At 42.0% G+C, this 19,671-nt stretch overlaps 1 protein-coding gene across 1 annotated transcript in view; it reads left to right on the plus strand.

Annotated features, from left to right (window-relative positions):
- Positions 1 to 4,413: 4,413 nt before the first annotated feature.
- LOC145418079 (uncharacterized) overlaps positions 4,414 to 19,671 on the plus strand; it is a 158,762-nt gene continuing 143,504 nt past the window's right edge. The window contains exons 1-5 of the mRNA XM_080286608.1: positions 4,414 to 4,828; positions 5,111 to 5,275; positions 5,615 to 6,452; positions 6,726 to 7,734; positions 8,233 to 8,382. Coding sequence (XP_080142734.1) covers positions 4,414 to 4,828; positions 5,111 to 5,275; positions 5,615 to 6,452; positions 6,726 to 7,734; positions 8,233 to 8,382 — 2,577 coding nt within the window. The remainder of the gene's footprint in view (positions 4,829 to 5,110; positions 5,276 to 5,614; positions 6,453 to 6,725; positions 7,735 to 8,232; positions 8,383 to 19,671) is intronic.

Raw genomic sequence — 19,671 nt, forward strand, 5'->3', positions numbered from 1 at the left:
ATTTAGTTTCTCATATTCTTTCTTCCACTCATCTCCAGTACAGTGTAAGCACCAGCTTGATTACTGTTTATTGATGGTCATTAACATTTGTCACTTATGAGCCAAGTCTTATGGAGTAGCATTATTATGTAGGAAAAATAACCATATTATATTTCAGTCAGTTAATGTTGTGGTTTATTCCCTAATTACAGTGTCCCCCTAATTAATTTTTGATCACATAATGCAGTCTGTTATAATATGATTCCTGTTATTTCAGGTAAGTAGTTGTACGTACAGTACCTGTCTGGTCTACGTATAAGAGTACCAATTTAATCCAGGTTATTGTTTGCTTTGGAGTACTTGTTTCGTCTACCTATGTCTATTGTTTGTTGTGCAGTACCTGTCTGGTGTACCTATGTGAGTACCAACTTTATCCAGGCTATTGTTTGTTGTGCAGTACCTTTCTAGTCTACCTATGTGAGTATCAACTTTATCCAGTCTATTGTTTGTTGTGTAGTACCTGTCTGGTCTACCTATGTGAGTACCAACTTTATCCAGTCTATTGTTTGTTGTGCAGTACCTGTCTGGTTTACCTATGCCGGCACCAACTTTATCCAGTCTATTGTTTGATGTCTCATTCAGAATTGGGTCGATTAGTTCACTTAATTTATCACACCATCACCATAACCATCAACATTATCATCAACACTGTCACCACCATCACCATCATCATTTGCATTACATCATTATCATCATCATCATCATCATCATCCAGACCTCCTTCCCCTGTATAGGGTGCAGTGAGACGAGGGCCCAGTGAGCTAATAATAATTAAATAGTATGAGATAGTAAACCAAGTCTGCCCAGTTGAATGTCCACACTCTCATTCATTCACCACTCAGGCCCCCGGAATCCTAGCTCCACCTGGTAGGTTACAAAAAAAAAAAAAAAAACGCATGTAACTTGACACTCACCAATCCAACAGAGTCAGTCCGGCGACGGCAAAGCTAAGAAGTAGTGTCAACAGCTGGTTATATTCTCCGCACAAAATTCTTCCCGCCAACTTGATGCTTTGTCAGTTCCTTACCTTCAACAGATTCCATACCTCTCTTACTAACACATTCATTTACAATATCAATTCACCTTCTTGGCCTACCACGTCTCTACCCACCTTCGAACAAGCTTAGCTGTACCAGTTTCACCGCTCTATTATTATCCATTCTCTTCACATGACCATGCTCTCTAAACACATTACGAGTATTCATCTCTGGTGTCTTGACTTCCTTACTCCACACCTTTTACGAGCCACATTGTTCCCTATCCCAGCCATTCTCCTCAATCCGAACGCATTCCTTAGCAGTTCCGTTTCCACTGCTCTTACCTTTGCCTTTTCATTTTCATGCCACACCACTGACTCACACTGGTATGTTAGACTAGGCACTAAAACTCCTTCATGCAAGTCTCTCGCAGCCACTACTCTCAGATCTCTGCTCCTTATCGAGGCCTTCATTGCACCAACCAGTTTTCTTCTCTATATCACTCCATTCTCCACTTCCTTTGCATATTTATCCTTCATTTCTGTCACTACACCCAGGTAGTTAAACTTACCAATGCGGTTATTCAAATCTCTCTACATTCACTGTTGTATCACACTGGGAGTCACCTTCTTTCTCAACGGTCACCATTTTACTTTTATTCACTTTTTAGGCACGGCGCTAGCAGACATCTACAAACACTGCACCGTCTAGCAAGGTCTTGTCAGCTTGGTAGACTGGTGCGGAGTTTAGTAGATGTCTGTGAAGGTCATGCCCTTAGATCAAAGCCACAAATATATTACTGCATCATATACAAGATGAAGTAAGTTGCAACGGCCTGGAACTGTCTGCTGCAGCTGTTTCATGTTCAGAACTTGATAACTATCAATTCCCTACTTTTGTTTCTTACATTTCACCTTATATATGCTCGTCTTGCTAGTTTCCTTTTCTCTTTCCTATTCTTTTTCCTTCATCCTTTTCCCTTTCTTCTTTTCATTTTGTCGTTTCTGTTTTTCTTGTTATTTTCTTTTTCACTTTTCATGTTTTTTTGTGTTTACCTCTATCTGCCCTTTTCCGTTCCTTTTTTATCTGCTTTCTTTATCTTTTCTTTCTTCACAATATTATATCATAAAGCAACAAGTGAAGTATGAGTCAAGGTGAGGCAAGTTGGAATGGCCTTAGATTCTAACAGAGGTGTCTCGAGTTCCACCCAGTCTTTTGGCTCCATTTATATTTTTCTCTCTATTTTCCTTTTTCTTTCTCCTTCTTTCCCTCTGTTTCTTTTTATTATCCATTTGTTTCATATTCTCCTTGCGTTCATCATTATCACCATCGTCACTGCTCACTCAGTGATCATTATTCTCTTTCTCATCACTACCTCTGTCGTCATCATCATCATCATCATCATCGGATAAAAGACATTATTTTACGTCAAATGCTACAAGGGAGGCAGGAAGCGAGATGAAATAAGGTGGAACGGCCCCAGTGCAGGCTTACTGAGTTAACGCCTCATCATTTAGACTTCATTTTCATTCTTTCTTTATACTTTTACTCAGTCTTCATATCATTATTTAATTTTTACCCTCCTTTTCTTCTTTGTTGCTTAGTTTCATTCTTCCTTCTCCTTTCTATTATTGTCACACCCACGGGGGCGGCCAAATACAGTACAATGATTGACCCTACCTGTATAAACTTCTTCCCTCCCTCCCGCCCTCCCTCGCTCACTCACTCACTTACTCACTGATTACTGTACTTCCCTGAAGAATGGGATCAAGGCTTTATGGGAGGAGGCCCAGGAAAGCGAAATTTGCACAGTGGTAGGCCTCATCACGCGCCAGGTTTCACGCAGAGTGACACCTTGAGGGTCGACCCACGGCAGCCCACGGGAGTCTCATATAAGGCTGTTATGCAAGACTAGTTTTTTACCTATTAATACGAAAATTTGCACAATGGTAGAGCTTTAATTGTTCCATGTTAAAAGCATGGTGGGACCCCGACGGCCACCCCCCCACAGGGGGAAGGAGGCCCTTGGTGGTCTGTTACGAGGAGTTATGCCTTGTTTCATACAGTACGTTTTCTTTTGTTGTGTATCATGAATGTAATGAATATTATGTTTATTATTGTAAAATGTGATTGTATATTGTGTTGGAGTTTATCTTTGGAGAATGTAGAAATGAATTAATATTTGTGAAGTTGTTAAGGGTTAACATGTAAGGTTATGTTGTTGTATTGTGATCCCGTTAGTGAGAGATATGTTATGTATGCACGAGGAGAGAGTGCGTGGCTTCTCTCTCTCTTGGTGGCTGGCGGCGTGCGAGGAGCTGATGTGGGTTTCTGTTCGGGTGGGCGTGTTGGAGGAGACACGTGGTGATTTTGGGAGAGTAGTGTGGTCACACAGTGTGAGGTGTTATACAAGGGAAGTGGTGAGATAATTATGTGAATATATTGATGAGTATTATTTGTGGGAGGAGAATATACAGGTGATGGAGAGAGAGAGCGTGGTGTGGGTGGCCACAAGATAGCCTATGGTGCACGTGGTGGTGTACTTGTGATAGTGGAGATTATTATTGTGTGAACCATTGTGGAGTATTTATGTGGTTAATATTATAGAGTAACATGTGAGGGAGAATGGTTAATTATTTTGAGATTAGGGTTATTATTGAGTGTCATTTGGTGTTGAGAAGATCATTGTGGGGATATAGCATAAGTGATCTAAGCATATTCTTTATTTTGAGTATCAGAGTGTTTATTTGTAAATATATGTAAATAGTGTAGTAGACTATTTCATTATCATTGATGGTGTGATGGATGATACAGTATTTGTGGTGGAGATATTTCATGTTGCTATCCAGCTGGCCCGGAAATGAGGAGTTGCAGGCCGAACGAATTTCTTGCTGTACCTAACTATTGCAGCGTGCTTGAGGAGTGAGGACAGCTGGGGACGTAACAGAAAATTGGGGGCCTGTCCGGGATATCTTTGTGATTGTGTGCCACTTGTCCATGAGCCCAGTGTGTGTGACTAGGAGAATCTGCCTTCCTTGCCAGCCCTCCCCTCTGGACTACTGTGTTGTGGTGAGCCTTGAAATTATTTGTAATCATGGCAGAGAGTAATGTGCAAAACTTTGTGAGCAGTAGGGATGTACATTTTCTATACCAGTGCACAAGAGAAGAGCTGAGGGAGTTAGCATGCATTTATGGCATTGAGTTAAAAACTAATCTTAAGGAGGATATGCAGAGAGAACTGATAAAGGGTTTGATGGAATCTGGCATTTTGGGTAGAGAGCAGAGTGAGTGTGAAGAAGAAAATATGGAAAAGGATGAAAAGTATGTAGAAAGAAACAAAGAAATGACTGGTAGTGAGATGATGGAATGGAAAGTGAAGTTAATGGAGATGGAGATAATGTTACAGAGGGAAAAGAATCAAGAGGCTTTGATTCAGGTGGAGATAAAAAAGTTGGAAGTAGAAAAAGGGGAACACAGAGGAAATTCAGCAGATATAAAGATGAAACTTATGCCAGAATTTGTAGAGGAAGAGGCTGAGGATTTCTTTATACAATTTGAGAAAATTGCTGAATTGAGAAGTTGGCCAAAGGAAGAGTGGGCTTTGTTGGTGCAAGCTAGATTAAAGGGCAAGGCAAGAGAGGCTTATGCTGGTTTGGGTATTGATGAGTGCAGTGATTATGATGTTGTTAAAGAGGCAATTTTACAGACTGTGAAGGTGGATCCAGAAATTTATAGACAGCGTTCCAGAGACGTTGGAAAGACAAATAGTAATACCTATTTGGAAGTTGCCAGAGAGATTGTGCTGAAGTGTGGTAAATGGTTGAAATCTGAGTAACACCTATTTGGAAGTTGCCAGAGAGATTGTGCTGAAGTGTGGTAAATGGTTGAAATCTGAGTAACACCTATTTGGAAGTTGCCAGAGAGATTGTGCTGAAGTGTGGTAAATGGTTGAAATCTGAGTAACACCTATTTGGAAGTTGCCAGAGAGATTGTGCTGAAGTGTGGTAAATGGTTGAAATCTGAGGATGTGACAAGCAAGGAAGATGTGATACAGTTATTGATGTTAGAACATTTTAGAAATACTTTTAAACCAGCACTGAGGTATGAAATAATGAAACTAGACATTAGAAATGTGATTGAGGCTGGACGTAAAGCGGATCAGCTTGCTGTTGCGTATGAGATGAGCAAAGGTGCTGGTAAAGGTAAATTTAACCAGAGCTGGGTTAACAAGTCCACCAACTCTTGGGGTGGTAGACAAGGTACAGCTAACCAAAACAGTTTCAAGAACTCAAATAATTTTCTGAAATCTAATGTTGGACATGTTCAAAGTCAGGCTGTAGAGTCACCTTTGTTTAGGAGTGATAAGGTCAGTAATGCTTCACATCAAAATAAGTCAGGAATCAAATGTTATAAGTGTGGTGATTTTGGACACTTAGGTATAAGTTGTAAGAAAAACCAGGTGCAACCCAAGTGTCTGCATTGTGGTAAAGTAGGTCACAGGAAGTATCAATGTTATAGTTTGAAGAATTCCAAGGAAGCTGGATTGACTGTAACTGGGAAGGAACATGTAGAACAATTGTTAGCAAATGTATGTACAGGATCCAAGGTGTTACCTGCAGTAGAGTTTAAGCCATTTATCACCAAAGGTCGGATGAAGGTGGGTGAGGGACAAGGAAAGGAGATTGTGATACTGAGAGACACAGGAGCTAACCTGAGTCTTGTACGTAAAGGTATTGCAGAGTGGAGTGATGAGTCCTTTACTGGTGAAAATGTTGTTGTTAGGGGTGTGAGTTCTTCAGAGCTTGAAGTACCAGTACATTGTATGCGGCTTGAGAGTGGATTTGTCAAAGGAAATGTGAAAGTTGGAGTAAGTGAAGGATTGCCTGTGTCAGGAGTGGACATGCTATTAGGGAATGATTTGGCAGGCAATAAAGTTGTCCCTGAGCCTGAAATTGTGGAGAATCCTGAGGTTGACCAGGAAAGTGAAACCGTAGACCCAGAAGTATGTGAGGATGGTGAGAGACTTGAGGAGAGTATGATTTATCCAGCATGTGTAATGACAAGGGCTAGTGCTAAAAGAGCGGAGGAAGATGAGGAGTGTGAGTTAGACCTAAGCTCATCCTGGCTTTGTGAACCTGGAGATGAAGCAGAGCAGGTGAAAGGGATGGAAGTAGAGACTTTGCCAGACTTTGTTGTGAAAAAGGAGGACTTAATTGATGCACAAAGGAATGATGAAAGTCTGAAGGCGTTGTGGAGTGAGGCTGAGAGAGGAATTCTTGATGGAGATGTGGGATATTATGTGCAAGACCAAATTTTAATGAGAAAATGGAGACCTGCTGATAGCCCAGTATCTGATCATTGGATGATGAAGACCCAAATTGTTGTCCCTAAGAAGTACAGAAGTAAGATTTTGGAGTTGGCTCATGAAGATAGTTGGTCAGGACATTTTGGTGTAAGAAAGACTTAGAGTAGAGTGACAGCACATTTTTATTGGCCAGGTGTAAAGATGAGTGTAACTAAGCATTGTAAGACTTGTCATACATGTCAGGTTGTTGGTAAACCTAACCAGAATATTGTAAAGGCACCATTGCACCCTATTCCTGTTGTAGATGAACCATTCAGCAGGATATGTATTGATGTTGTAGGTCCTCTACCTCGTTCTAAGCGAGGCAATCAATATTTGCTAACTATTATGTGTATGTCAACAAGGTTTCCAGAGGCAATTCCTTTGAGAAGTATCCATGCCAAAGTGATTGTGAGGGAGTTGGTGAAATTTTTCTCATGGGTTGGACTCCCGAGAGTAATTCAGTCAGATCAGGGCAGTAATTTCACTTCAAGGTTGTTTGGTCAGGTGTTGAAAGAGTTGAGAATTAAGCAGCAGTTGTCGAGTGCCTATCACCCGCAGTCGCAGGGATGTGTGGAAAGGTTTCACCAAACTCTAAAGAAGACTTTAAAAATATACTGTACTGAAATGGATAAGGATTGGGATGAGGCAGTACCACTAGCTTTGTTTGCCATAAGAGATGCTGTACAGGAGTCCACTAGCTTCAGTCCATTTGAACTTGTTTATGGACATGAGGTCAGGGGACCTCTGCGTATGTTGAAGGAGAAGTGGTTGGGAAATCATGATGTGCCAAATATGCTGGATTATGTTACTATGTTTAAGGAGAGATTGTTGAGAGCTAGAGAGATTGCATGTGAGAATTTAAAGGAGTCACAGACTAATATGAAAACCTGGTATGATAAGAAGGCACGAAATAGAAGTTTTCAGCCTGGTGATAAGGTGCTGGTGTTGTTTCCATTGCAGGATAATCCTTTGAAAGCAAAATATTGTGGGCCTTGGGCCATTAAGGAGAAAGTCAGTGATGTAAATTACATAGTCAGATCACATGGGAGACGGAAGGGAACTCAATTGTGTCATGTAAATATGATCAAGCCATACTATGGTAGGGAAGAAGTATTGGATGTAAATGATGAAGTAAATTGTGGTAATGTTGTGAAGGTGGAGAAGAGTGATGGTGAAGATGATGACTTGATGAATTGTGAAGGTCAGAGTTTGGAAAATTCAGTCATATTAAATAATTTGCATGAGAAGTTGAAGCATTTAGATAAGGATAAGAAAGGAGAGGTAAAAAGAATTGTTAACAAGTTTAGATCTTTGTTTCCTGATGCTCCTAGAAGAACCCATGTTATTGTGCATGATGTGGAAGTAGAGGATGTAAGGCCAATTAAGCAACATGCATACAGAGTGACTCCACAAAAGAGAGAAATTATGAGGAAGGAAGTAGAGTACATGTTGAAAAATGATTTAATTGAGCCAAGTAATAGTCCATGGAGTTCACCCTGTGTACTTGTACCTAAGGCTGGAGGGAATAGTTACAGATTTTGTACTGACTTTAGAAGAGTGAATACTGTAACTAAGACTGACTCATACCCTATTCCCAGGATTGATGACTGTATTGATCAGTTAGGAAATGCTAAGTATGTGACAAAGTTAGATTTGCTTAAGGGTTTTTGGCAAGTTGGATTAACTGAAAGGGCTAAGGAATTGTCAGCATTTGTTACCATGGATGGGTTGTATCAGTATAAAGTTTTGCCATTTGGAATGAAGAACAGTAGCAGTTGTTTTCAGAGATTGGTTAATGCAGTGTTGAGTGGAGTGAAGTGTTGTACTGTATACATTGATGATATAGTACTGTATTCTGATACATGGGAGGAGCATTTGAAGTTGTTGGATGAAGTATTTAGAAAGTTAGATGATGCAAATCTCACAGTGAATTTAGCAAAGAGTGATTTTGTGAAGGCTTATGTGGACTATTTAGGATTCAAAGTGGGACAAGGACAAGTGAGGCCATTGGATGCTAAGGTGAGAGATATTCTGAACTTTCCTTCTCCAACAAATAGGAAAGAATTGTTGAGGTTTTTGGGAATGAGTGGGTATTACAGAAGATTTTGTAAGAACTTTTCAGCCATTGCATTGCCATTGACCAGGTTGTTGTCAAAGAAGGTGAAATTTATGTGGAGTGAGCACTGTGTGGAGGCTTTTAAGAAAATTAAGGATATGCTAGTAAATGCACCCATATTGGTCACTCCTGATTATGATAAGCCATTTAAATTGTATGTGGATGCCAGTGGTGAGGGAATTGGAGGAGTATTAATGCAGGAAGTGGAGCAGGTTGATCATCCTATTGGGTATTTTTCTAAGAAGTTTTTACCATATCAGATGAATTACAGTACTGTGGAGAAGGAGGCTTTGACATTGATTATGTGTTTGAATCATTTTGAAGTGTATGTGAAGGGTACCATGAGGCCTGTGCAAATTTTCACTGATCATAATCCTCTTGTATTTGTAAATAGGATGAAGAACTCTAACCAGAGGTTAATGAGATGGTGTCTGCTGTTGCAAGAATATAATTTGGTTGTGACTCATGTAAAAGGAAGAGAGAATGTGATAGCAGACGCTCTCTCTCGCGTTCCTGAGAGATGTGAATCCTCTTAAAGGGAGAATTCACATCTTTACTGGAAGGGGGGTGTTACGAGGAGTTATCCCTTGTTTCATACAGTACGTTTTCTTTTGTTGTGTATCATGAATGTAATGAATATTATGTTTATTATTGTATAATGTGATTGTATATTGTGTTGGAGTTTATCTTTGGAGAATGTAGAAATGAATTAATATTTGTGAAGTTGTTAAGGGTTAACATGTAAGGTTATGTTGTTGTATTGTGATCCCGTTAGTGAGAGATATGTTATGTATGCACGAGGAGAGAGTGCGTGGCTTCTCTCTCTCTTGGTGGCTGGCGGCGTGCGAGGAGCTGATGTGGGTTTCTGTTCGGGTGGGCGTGTTGGAGGAGACACGTGGTGATTTTGGGAGAGTAGTGTGGTCACACAGTGTGAGGTGTTATACAAGGGAAGTGGTGAGATAATTATGTGAATATATTGATGAGTATTATTTGTGGGAGGAGAATATACAGGTGATGGAGAGAGAGAGCGTGGTGTGGGTGGCCACAAGATAGCCTATGGTGCACGTGGTGGTGTACTTGTGATAGTGGAGATTATTATTGTGTGAACCATTGTGGAGTATTTATGTGGTTAATATTATAGAGTAACATGTGAGGGAGAATGGTTAATTATTTTGAGATTATGGTTATTATTGTCATTTGGTGTTGAGAAGATCATTGTGGGGATATAGCATAAGTGATCTAAGCATATTCTTTATTTTGAGTATCAGAGTGTTTATTTGTAAATATATGTAAATAGTGTAGTAGACTATTTCATTATCATTGATGGTGTGATGGATGATACAGTATTTGTGGTGGAGATATTTCATGTTGCTATCCAGCTGGCCCGGAAATGAGGAGTTGCAGGCCGAACGAATTTCTTGCTGTACCTAACTATTGCAGCGTGCTTGAGGAGTGAGGACAGCTGGGGACGTAACATGGTCTCAAAGTCTTTATGCACAGCCAAAGTTTAAATCGATGAACATGATATTTTGCACACTAGTAGGCGTTTGCCCCGGCCAAGGGTGGGACCCCTGACGTCCCCCCCTCCCTGCATGAGTGAGAGTGGGCGGCCCCTGCGGGAAAATCTCTCTCTCTCTCTCTCTCTCTCTCTGTATATATATATATATATATATATATATATGGCGGGTTCGCCTCCTGCCAGTGTTGTAACAACTCTTGGAAGCGTTCACCGAGCCACTTACTATTTTGGCGGACATAATGGGTGCTGTGGTTGAATCAGTGTAGCATAATTATATGCTTGCACCCAGTTGACTTAAAGCTGGCCGTTTACACTTGGTTCACAGCCTACACACACATCCAAAGCTATTACAACACAATCACACTCACAAGCACTTCTCACCCTACATACCGTCTCTAGCAGACAGTCTAAGCCACTGGGTATCGTCCCTGCTTCGGCAGGGATAGGCCGGTCGTGCAGTGTGTGTGTGTGTGTGTGTGTGTGGTAGGTGGGGAAGCCCATCATCCACCCGCTTAGTGTAGTGATAATCTGTTTGTACGGTAGCTCTACACTGAGTGACAAGCCAATTGATTTCCTGTAAACCAAGTTAGCATTTACAACGCTGGGTGGTAACCATATTATCAACCAAGACGTGTTCCCTACGTGACAACAAGTGGGTTGGCGGGAGGGTTAGTGCCCCTCTTCGGAAAATAACTAACTAAAAATACGAACAGGAAACCTTGGACCAAGACTGACCAATAGATGACGACTAATGACCGAATAAAGGACATGATAAGGATTGCGACATGGAATATAATGCAAATGATGAGGTGAAAGAGAGAGAGAGAGAGAGAAATTGACCAGGTGCTTGAGGGTGCAAAAGTGGATGTATGTGGATTGACTGAAAGTAAATAGTGAGGTGAAACTGTAAGAGAATGGGAGTATGGATGGGGTATATGCACAGGAGTGCATGAGAATGAGAGGGCAAAAGGAGGAGTGGTTATTGTTGTGAGTAACAGATGGGAGGAGAATATAAGAGAATATGGATCAGTTGGCTCAAGGATTGTGTGGGTAAGGCTGAAAGTTGGACCGCGAATGTGGGCGATTATGTGTGTGTATGCACCGACGCAAGATCGTGCAAGCAGAGTGAGAGAAGAGTTCTGGATAAATGTGGAGGCGTGCTTGGAAAAATCTGAAAGGAATGAGTGTGTTTTTGGTTTGAAATATGAATGGAAAAGTAGGGAATATGAAGGTGGATGGAGTAGTTGGTGAGTGGGGTGTGCCTGCAGAGATGGATGAGAATGGCAGTGCTTTAGTCGAAATTTGTGCCGAGAGGGGGTTGGTGATAGCCATTACCCTCTTTAGACATAAAATGATCCTCAGGTATTCGTGGCGAGTGATGAGAAGGGTGGGTGGTGAACTGAATGAACGGAAGGCAATGATTGATTGTGTGTGTGTGGATGAAAGGATGAGAAGGTGAGTAATGGATGCAAGAGCATATAGAGGTTGGGGGTGTGGACATTCGGACCACCACTTGGTGGTGGTGAAAATGAAGGTCCAAATGAAATAGAGAAACCGAAGAAGAGAAGGACAGGAGGAAGTAGTTCATACAAGGAGGGTGGAAAGGTTATATGAGAGAGAAGTGGAGGAGCGATTGGGTAAATATAGACTGGAGCAGATGGGGGACTTGGAAGGTGCATGCAAGATATTCACAGAAGAAATCTGTGCAGCACGTGAGGTAGTGTGTGGGGTGAAGGGAAGATGCAAGTGGGTGCAGGGAACAACATAATGGAATGAAGACGTGAGACAGGCTGTGGCACAGAAGAAGAAAGCACATATGGATGAGAAACGGGTGTGGAAGAAGTTGAGAGACGGAAGAAAAAGTTGTATGTAGAGAGGAAGAGAGAGGTGAAAAGATTAATATGAGAAAGTAAGAAGAGAGTGGATGAGGAATTTGGAAAGAGTTTGTAAAGTGGAGGGAATGTTAAGAAAATGTTCTGGAAAGAGGTAAAGAGAGTTAGACAGGGTGTGAAAGAAGTTCGTCTGGGAGTGAAAGATAAAAATCGTAGATTACTAGTGGACAAGGGAGAAAAAGTGAGCAGATGGAAAGAACACTTTGAGGAATTGTTGAACATAGAGAATGAAATAATGCGAGTATAGGTAGGTGGGGAATGGCTGGGAGAAGGAGGGAGGTGAGAAGACAGGAAGAAATCAGTTGTATGGAAGCTGTTTAAGCAATGAGGAAAGTCAAAATGGGGAAAGCCCCAGGAACTGATTGAGTGTGTGGAGAAATGCTGAAGCATGGGGGAGAGATAGTTGTAGAATGGATGTGGAAGTTGTGCAGATTGGCCTGGGTGGAAGGTAGCATCCCGGAGGATAGGAAGTCAGGTATAATTATTCCCCTGTACAAAGGAAAAGGGGAAAAAGAAGTGTGTGGTCATCATAGGGGCATTTGTCCTCTTAGTGTAATAGGAAAAGCCTAGGCAAACTCTTTCGTCTTTGTCTGTCAACTTGTACCTTTCCTTCTTGCTGGAAGTTTGCTCTCATTCAGTCAGTCCCAAAGAAGGGTGACCACTCCCAACCCTCCAACTATCGTCCAATTGCTTTAACGTCCTGTATTTCAAAAGTTTTCGAGTCAATTCTTAATAGAAAAATTTTAAGGCATCTTTCCTATCACAACCTTCTTTCCGATCGTCAGTATGGGTTCCGTCAGGGACGCTCCACTGGCGATCTTCTCACCTACCTTTCAGACTCCTGGTCATCCTCCTTTCGTGACTTTGGCGAAAGCTTTGCCATTGCACTTGACATCTCAAAGGCTTTCGATCGAGTCTGGCATAAATCTTTAATTTCCAAACTGCCCTCCTACGGTTTCTATCCTTCTATCTGTGCCTTCATCGCTAGCTTCCTTTCTGGTCGTTCTATAGCCGCTGTTATAGACGGCCATCGTTCTTCTCCTAGATCTATCAACAGTGGTGTTCCTCAGGGCTCTGTCCTATCACCAACTCTCTTCCTTTTATTCATCAATGATCTTCTAAGCTGTACATCTAACCCTATCCACTCATATGCTGATGACTCCACCCTTCACCTTTCCATTCGGTTCCCGCAACGCCCATCTCAACAGTTACTTCAACAAACAAGGGATGAGGCTATGGCACACCTAATGTCTGACTTGGCTCGTATCTCTGACTGGGGTAAAAATAATATGGTTGTCTTTAATGCATCTAAGACTCAGTTCTTACACCTTTCAACCCGACAAAATCTTCCACAGGTATACCCACTAATGTTTAATAATATTCAGCTTAATCCTACATCATCCTTGAACATGCTTGGGGTTTCATTTACTCGGGACTTATCTTGGAAAGATCATATTACATCTCTTGTAAAATCTGCTTCCATGAGATTGGGTGTGCTAAGCCGACTCCGCTCTTTCTTTACCCCTGCGCAATTGTTGACTCTATACAGGGGTTTTATCTGCCCCTGTGTGGAGTACAACTCTCATGTGTGGGGAGGCTCCCCTCATACAGCTCTTCTCAATAGGGTGGAGTCAAAGGCTTTTCGTCTCATTAACTCTCCTCCTCTTACTGACTCCCTTCAACCTCTGTCTCTTCGCCGCACTGTTGCATCTTTATCTCTTTTCTATCGCTACTTTAATGGTCACTGCTCCTCTGAACTGTCTGCTTGCATTCCTCCACCTCTACGACGGGCGCGTAGCACCCGTCTGGCAGCAGACTCTCATCCTTTTTCTGTCCAACCTCTAATGCAAGAATTAACCGTTACTCCCAGTCTTTCATTTATGCAACAGGTCAACTCTGGAACTGTCTCCCTCTGTCTGTATTTCCTGCTGCCTATGATCTCCAGTCTTTCAAACGCAGTGTGTCCAGGCATCTCAAAATGATCGGATCTTGAATTTGGCTCTATATTGTATTTTGTTTTTCTCTTGGAGGGAACTGTTACTGCGGGCTCATGGCCTTTGGTTCCTTCTTCCTCGCAAAAAAAAAAAAAAAAAAACTCACTGACAGAGTTTGGGAAATAACAGAGGAATTAGTTGAAGAATAACAGGAAAGTTTTAGGAAGGGAAGAGGTTGTGTAGATCACATATTCATTCTTAGGTCTTTAGTGGAAAAGTTTCTAGAGAAAGGAAAGAAGTTGTATGAAGCCTTCATGGATTTGGAGAAAGCATGTGAGACGGTGGATAGAAAAGGATTGTGGAAAGTATTAAGAATATATGGAGTAGATGAGAAGTTGTTGAATGCCGTGAAGAGTATGCATGAGGGTGGTAAGGCTGCAGTGCGTGTGGGTAGTGTACTGAGTGAATGTTTCTGTTTGAATGTTGGGATGAAACAGGGATGTATCATGTCTACACGGTTGTTCAGTCTGTAAATGGATAGGCTTATAAAAGTGATACAAGGTAGGGCAGTGTATGTTGGAACGGCCCTAGTGAGAGAGGATAGTGTTCGGAAACTCCCTGTACTGTTGTTTGCAGATGCTACTGTGTTGTTAAGTGAAGACGAAAGGGAGCTGCATGGGTTGGTGGATGAGTTTGGGAGAGTGTATAAGAAACGGAATATAAAGGTGAATTTAGGAAAGAGTAAAGTTATGGTCTTCGAGAGAAATGAAGTCAGTGAATGTACCGTGAGGTTGGATGAGGAGGAAATGGAAAATGTGAGTGCATTTATGTACTTGGGTAGTGTGATGAGTAAGGATGGAAGTTTAGAGGGTGAAGTGCTTGAAAGGGTACAACTAGGAAGAAAGGTTGCTGGTTCCTTGAAAGCAGTGATAAGAAAAAAGAATTGAGCATGGAAATGAAAAAGCTACCACATGACAGGATTGTGATACCAACTTTAATGTAAGTGAAGCTTGGACCTTGTTGCAGGGACAGAATTCAAGAGTGAGAGCAATGGAAATTAGTTATTTAAGAGGAGCATGTGGAGTCACATTGAGAGACAGACTGACAAATGAGGAAGTGAAGGAGCATTGTGGTGTGGATGTGGATGTGATACGGTGCGTTAGGAGAAACACACTGAGGTGGTTTCGCCATGTGGAGAGGATGCAGAGTGAGATACTGACGAGGAGAGTGTATGTGAGTGAGGTGGAGAGGGGGAGAGGGAGGGGAAGGCAAAGGATGAGATGGAAGTATGGAGTGTAGAGGTATATGAAGGAGGGGGGGGGGAGCTGGGAGCAGGGCATACATGGATGTGTGTGTGTGTGTGTGTGTGTGTGTGTGTGTGTGTGTGTGTGTTTTCGCAACATATCTCGTATAGCTGTGGACGAATTTTCACCAAACCTTCAGGAAACAGCAACTATGGCTTTGCACAAGCCTATCAATTTTGGCGAGGATTTGATGAAAGACGACCGAATGCTAATCGCCATATATGTTTTAATACTGACTGACTTTTTGTGAAATGCAATGACTGAAATCTAATTTTCTTCAAATTTGGTTTGAAGTATCTTATCCTACAACGTATTTTGGAGGACAGTTAGCATTCTACCCCCGAATGTTTTTGTTTCATACCAGAGATGTCTTCTCCATTGGCCTTAGCCTATTCCTGTCATGGACCTTTTTCCCACTACTCATCCACCAACCACCAACCCTGCCCACCCATGCTACTTGCCCTGCCCAACATGTTTCCACCATGTTGACTATTATTGCCCACCATTAGCAAGGCGATGTGATATAGATTTTGTTGGAGTGTGTGTGTGTGTGTGTGTGTGTGTGTGTGTGTGTGTGTGTGTGTGTGTGTGTGTGTGTGTGTGTGTGTGTGTGTGTGTGTGTGTGTGTGTGTGTGTGTGTGTGTGTGTGTGTGTGTGTTGCCAATTATCTCAAAATGTCGTGGACGAATTTTCACGAAACCATCAGGAAATAACAACTATGTGGATGTGCATAAGTGATTAGCTTTTGGTGAGGATTTGATCACAGACGACCGAATGCCAGACGCCATATATTTTTTAAAATATGGATTGGCTCTTTGTGAGACGAGGTGACTGAATTCCGTAGAGTTATGTTAATTTTCTACACATTTTATTTGTAGGCAGCTTGTACTATTGCCTGCAACAAATTTCGACGGCAGATTGGCAATCGGCCTAAAATGCCTTTGTTTAATATACAGTTAGCTCTAATCTTGGCTATCATGGGACCATTTTAACAACTGCAATGTACACTTTTAATTTTGTCATAAATTTATATCTATCTATCTAACTATATATATGTCATAAAGGACTTTGTAGTTACTTGTAGAGGAGTTTTATATATATTAGACTTGTGGGAGAGCGGTTGTTATATTTGAGTAGCTTGTAAGTAGATAATCTTCTTTCCCATTTGTCATGTAGTGACAGGAGAGGTAAAGAATAGTATGGGACTATTTTTATTTGTCTTGGAAATATTAACAAGTCTCTCACTCACGAGTGAGTTGAGCAGAGTCCCTGTCTCCCTGTCTCGCTCTCTCTCTGTCTCTCTCTCAAGTTGCTAAGCCCTTCTCCCTGCGACCTCTGTTCTAAGGCTAGCTTCTTTCTGCCCTCTCTTTCCTAAATTCTGGTTAAACAGAAGATGTATCACGTGTGTTCCTTGTGAGTGGAAAGTTCTAGAAGCCTGTGTGTGAGTATGTGTGTATGTGTGTGTATGGTCACTAAGGCTTTGTTCACCGGTGGATTGCTGACAACTAACTGCATCATCTCCTTACTGGCCACTTCGTAATCTGTCGTCAGCTTTCCTCAGTGTAATTTGCAAGCTCATTTCCCATTCCCAGGCTCGCATAGAGCTGTCTATCTATCTATTTATCTATCTATCTATTATGATTTGTAATTATAATATGGAGTCCTAACATATATATATATATATATATATATATATATATATATATATATATATATATATATATATATATATATATATATATATATCCTCTTCGACTTACCCATTTTTTCTTATCTCCAACTCTTCTTTTCCCTAACTCCTCTTTGTGCTTCCCTTCGTCCATCTCCTCTGTATGAACTCTCTTCCTGTATGTCAACCCATTCCCCTCCCCCTCTCCAGTTCTTCCTCTTCCCTCTTCTTTATGTCTACCCAAATCCCTCCTCCCTTCTCTATGTCTACCCATTCCTCTCCTATTTCCTCTGTGTCTACCCATTCCTCTCCTCCCTCCTCTATGTCTACCCATTCCTCCCCTCTTCCTCTATGTCTACCCATTTCTCTCCTCTAATATAATATAGCAGTAACCGTGTGTGTTTGTATTTTGGGCAGCCAAAACTACACATACAAATCGCACCAAAATTGGCACAAAAATCGCAAAAAATTCGCTGACGTGAAAAAACTTGGTCCCATCACGATTGAAAAACTTTTACTATATTTAATGAGCGATCAAATTTTGACCAAAAAACGTCGCTCCCGGCGCCATGCATAGGATCTCCATAGAATTTTTCCCCAGAGCTACATCTAATATACTATAGCAGTAGCCGTGTGTCTGTGTGTGAGAGTATTTTGGGCAGGCGAAACTACACATTCAAATCGCACCAAAATTGAAACAAAAATCGCAAAAAATTCGCTGATGTGAAAAAATACTTGGTCCCATCACGATTGAAAAACTTTAATTATATTTAATGAGCGACCAAATTTTCACCAAAAAACGCCTGTCCCGGCGCCCGGTCGGTTGCCGTGGCCGAGTGGTTAATATCTAGGACTGCGTGGGGACAACTTGGGTTCCACTCCCGAAGCGAGGTGTACAGTAGGCGTCTTTCTTCGGTACGGAGGCGTCCTGGTGCACCAAAAGTGGCATGAAAGTCGCAGAAAATTCGCTGATGTAGAAAAACTTTGTCCCATCTCGATTGATTATTTTTTATTAGAGTTAAGAACAATCAAAGTTTGGTTCGGAAAACAGTTCATTCAGTACCGGGACTTTTAGAAATCGAGTCTACTCGGGCCCGAAGGGCCCACGGGCACTTATCCTCCTCTATGTCTACTCATTCCCCCCTTTCCATTTCTTCCTCTTTTTCCTAACTCTCTCCTCTTATCCCCTCGCCTTCTCCCCCCGCGTTCACCATCACCACCAGCACCATCATAACTACTCTTGACTGAAAATAAGAAATTCTGCCTCTTGCCTCATTCCTGCCATGATAATGCTTCAGGGCAGTGATCACAGGAGGGAAGAGAAGAGGGAGAGGAGAAGGGAGGATGGGGAAGGAAGGAAAAGAAGGAAAATATGGAAGGGGTAAAGGTAAGGAAAGAGGAAGATAAGAAAGGAAACATGAAGATGGGAGGAAGGAGAAGGGATAACAGAGAGAGGAACTGGGGAAGATAAGGAAAGAAAGAGTAGGTATGGAAACTCAAGGAATAGTAAAGCATAAAAAAAGGGAACGCATGGGAAAAACTGGAAATAAGAAAGCGAAGAAGGGAAGGTGAGGAGGTAAAGAAGGATTGTGATGGAGGAACAGGAGGAAGGGGATGACGGGAGTATGGAAAAGAAAAGAAAGAGAGTAGACTTTTCTTTTTCTATGTGTACGACCCTGGACATAGGTTTCACAGCCCGGTCCCAAGGCCCAGTAGTCCTCCTACATACCATATACCTTCACATGTCACCACTTCGGCATTATCATCCACCGTCCATCTCGAATACCTGCTAGGACTGTCTCATACCGGACTGGTGCACTCATATTAGTAGGAGTATTTTCAAGACATGTCCGCAGGTCTTTTGGCAGATCAGTAAAGCCTGCTTTAATGAAATACAGATCCTGAATATGTTTCCTGCCCCAGCCGGGATTCGAACCTGGATCCATTAGGACTGCACGCCACCCATCTATCGATTCGGCCACCGCCTCCCCAGCTGTACTGCCTGGTGAACAGGGACATAGGCGAAAAAAAAAAAAAACTCTAAAAGTCTGACCGTCTTAGGAATCGAACTCGGATTTTTCGAGCTGCAGATTAATGTGCTCACCATTACACCACCGGCTCCCCCGGTACACGGGAGTATCCAGTTAAGTACAAAGATGTGACAAAATTTCTTTGGAATAGCTGGCAAGCACAGTGATTGATAATAGCTTATTGATGCAATGGTTACTTTGTCATGCATAATGTAATAGTAACAGTTCACTCAACTACCAATCTAATATAGTTTTTCATAAGTGTATCTTCAAGTTATAAGTCTGCAATAGAAATTAAAGGGGAACTACCTAGAGGGTTTCATGGGTATCTAACAAGAGTAATTTGAACGAGGTAGTCGGTGGTGTGGTTTGAAGTTGCTAAAGTGGCGCCCCTGATGGTCAAAAGTAGAATTAGTCAGGGCAACATGGTGGAGCTTAGTGGAAATTATCTTGGATATTTTAGCTTCTTTTTACAACCATATTACCAAAGCATCTTAAAAATCACAAGAGTATAATAAGTCGACATGTTGGAGCTTGGTGGTTGGGTGGGTAGGGTGATAAGCAGATTGGTCAGGAGAGTGAGCATCTAGAGAGGTAAGGTGAGCGTGGGAACGAGGTAAGTGGACAGGGTGGGAGGGCAGGGTTGGTTAAGTAGGTGGTAGTGGTGGAGAATGTGTGGCAGGGTGTGTGGGTGGGTCTGGTAGGTTGGTGGGTAGGTGGGCAGATAGGTGGGGTGGACAGGGAAACAAGGTGGATGGTCATGGTTGCGTGTCTATGGTGGGGCAGCACAGGGGGGATGAGTGGGTGGGAAGTGAGAAATTAGGTGCATGTTTTCCAGATTATC

The sequence above is a fragment of the Coenobita brevimanus genome, chromosome 112 (assembly GCF_032717465.1).
Source record: "Coenobita brevimanus isolate Jiangsu-jjx chromosome 112, ASM3271746v2, whole genome shotgun sequence".
NCBI classification, from domain to species: domain Eukaryota; kingdom Metazoa; phylum Arthropoda; class Malacostraca; order Decapoda; family Coenobitidae; genus Coenobita; species Coenobita brevimanus.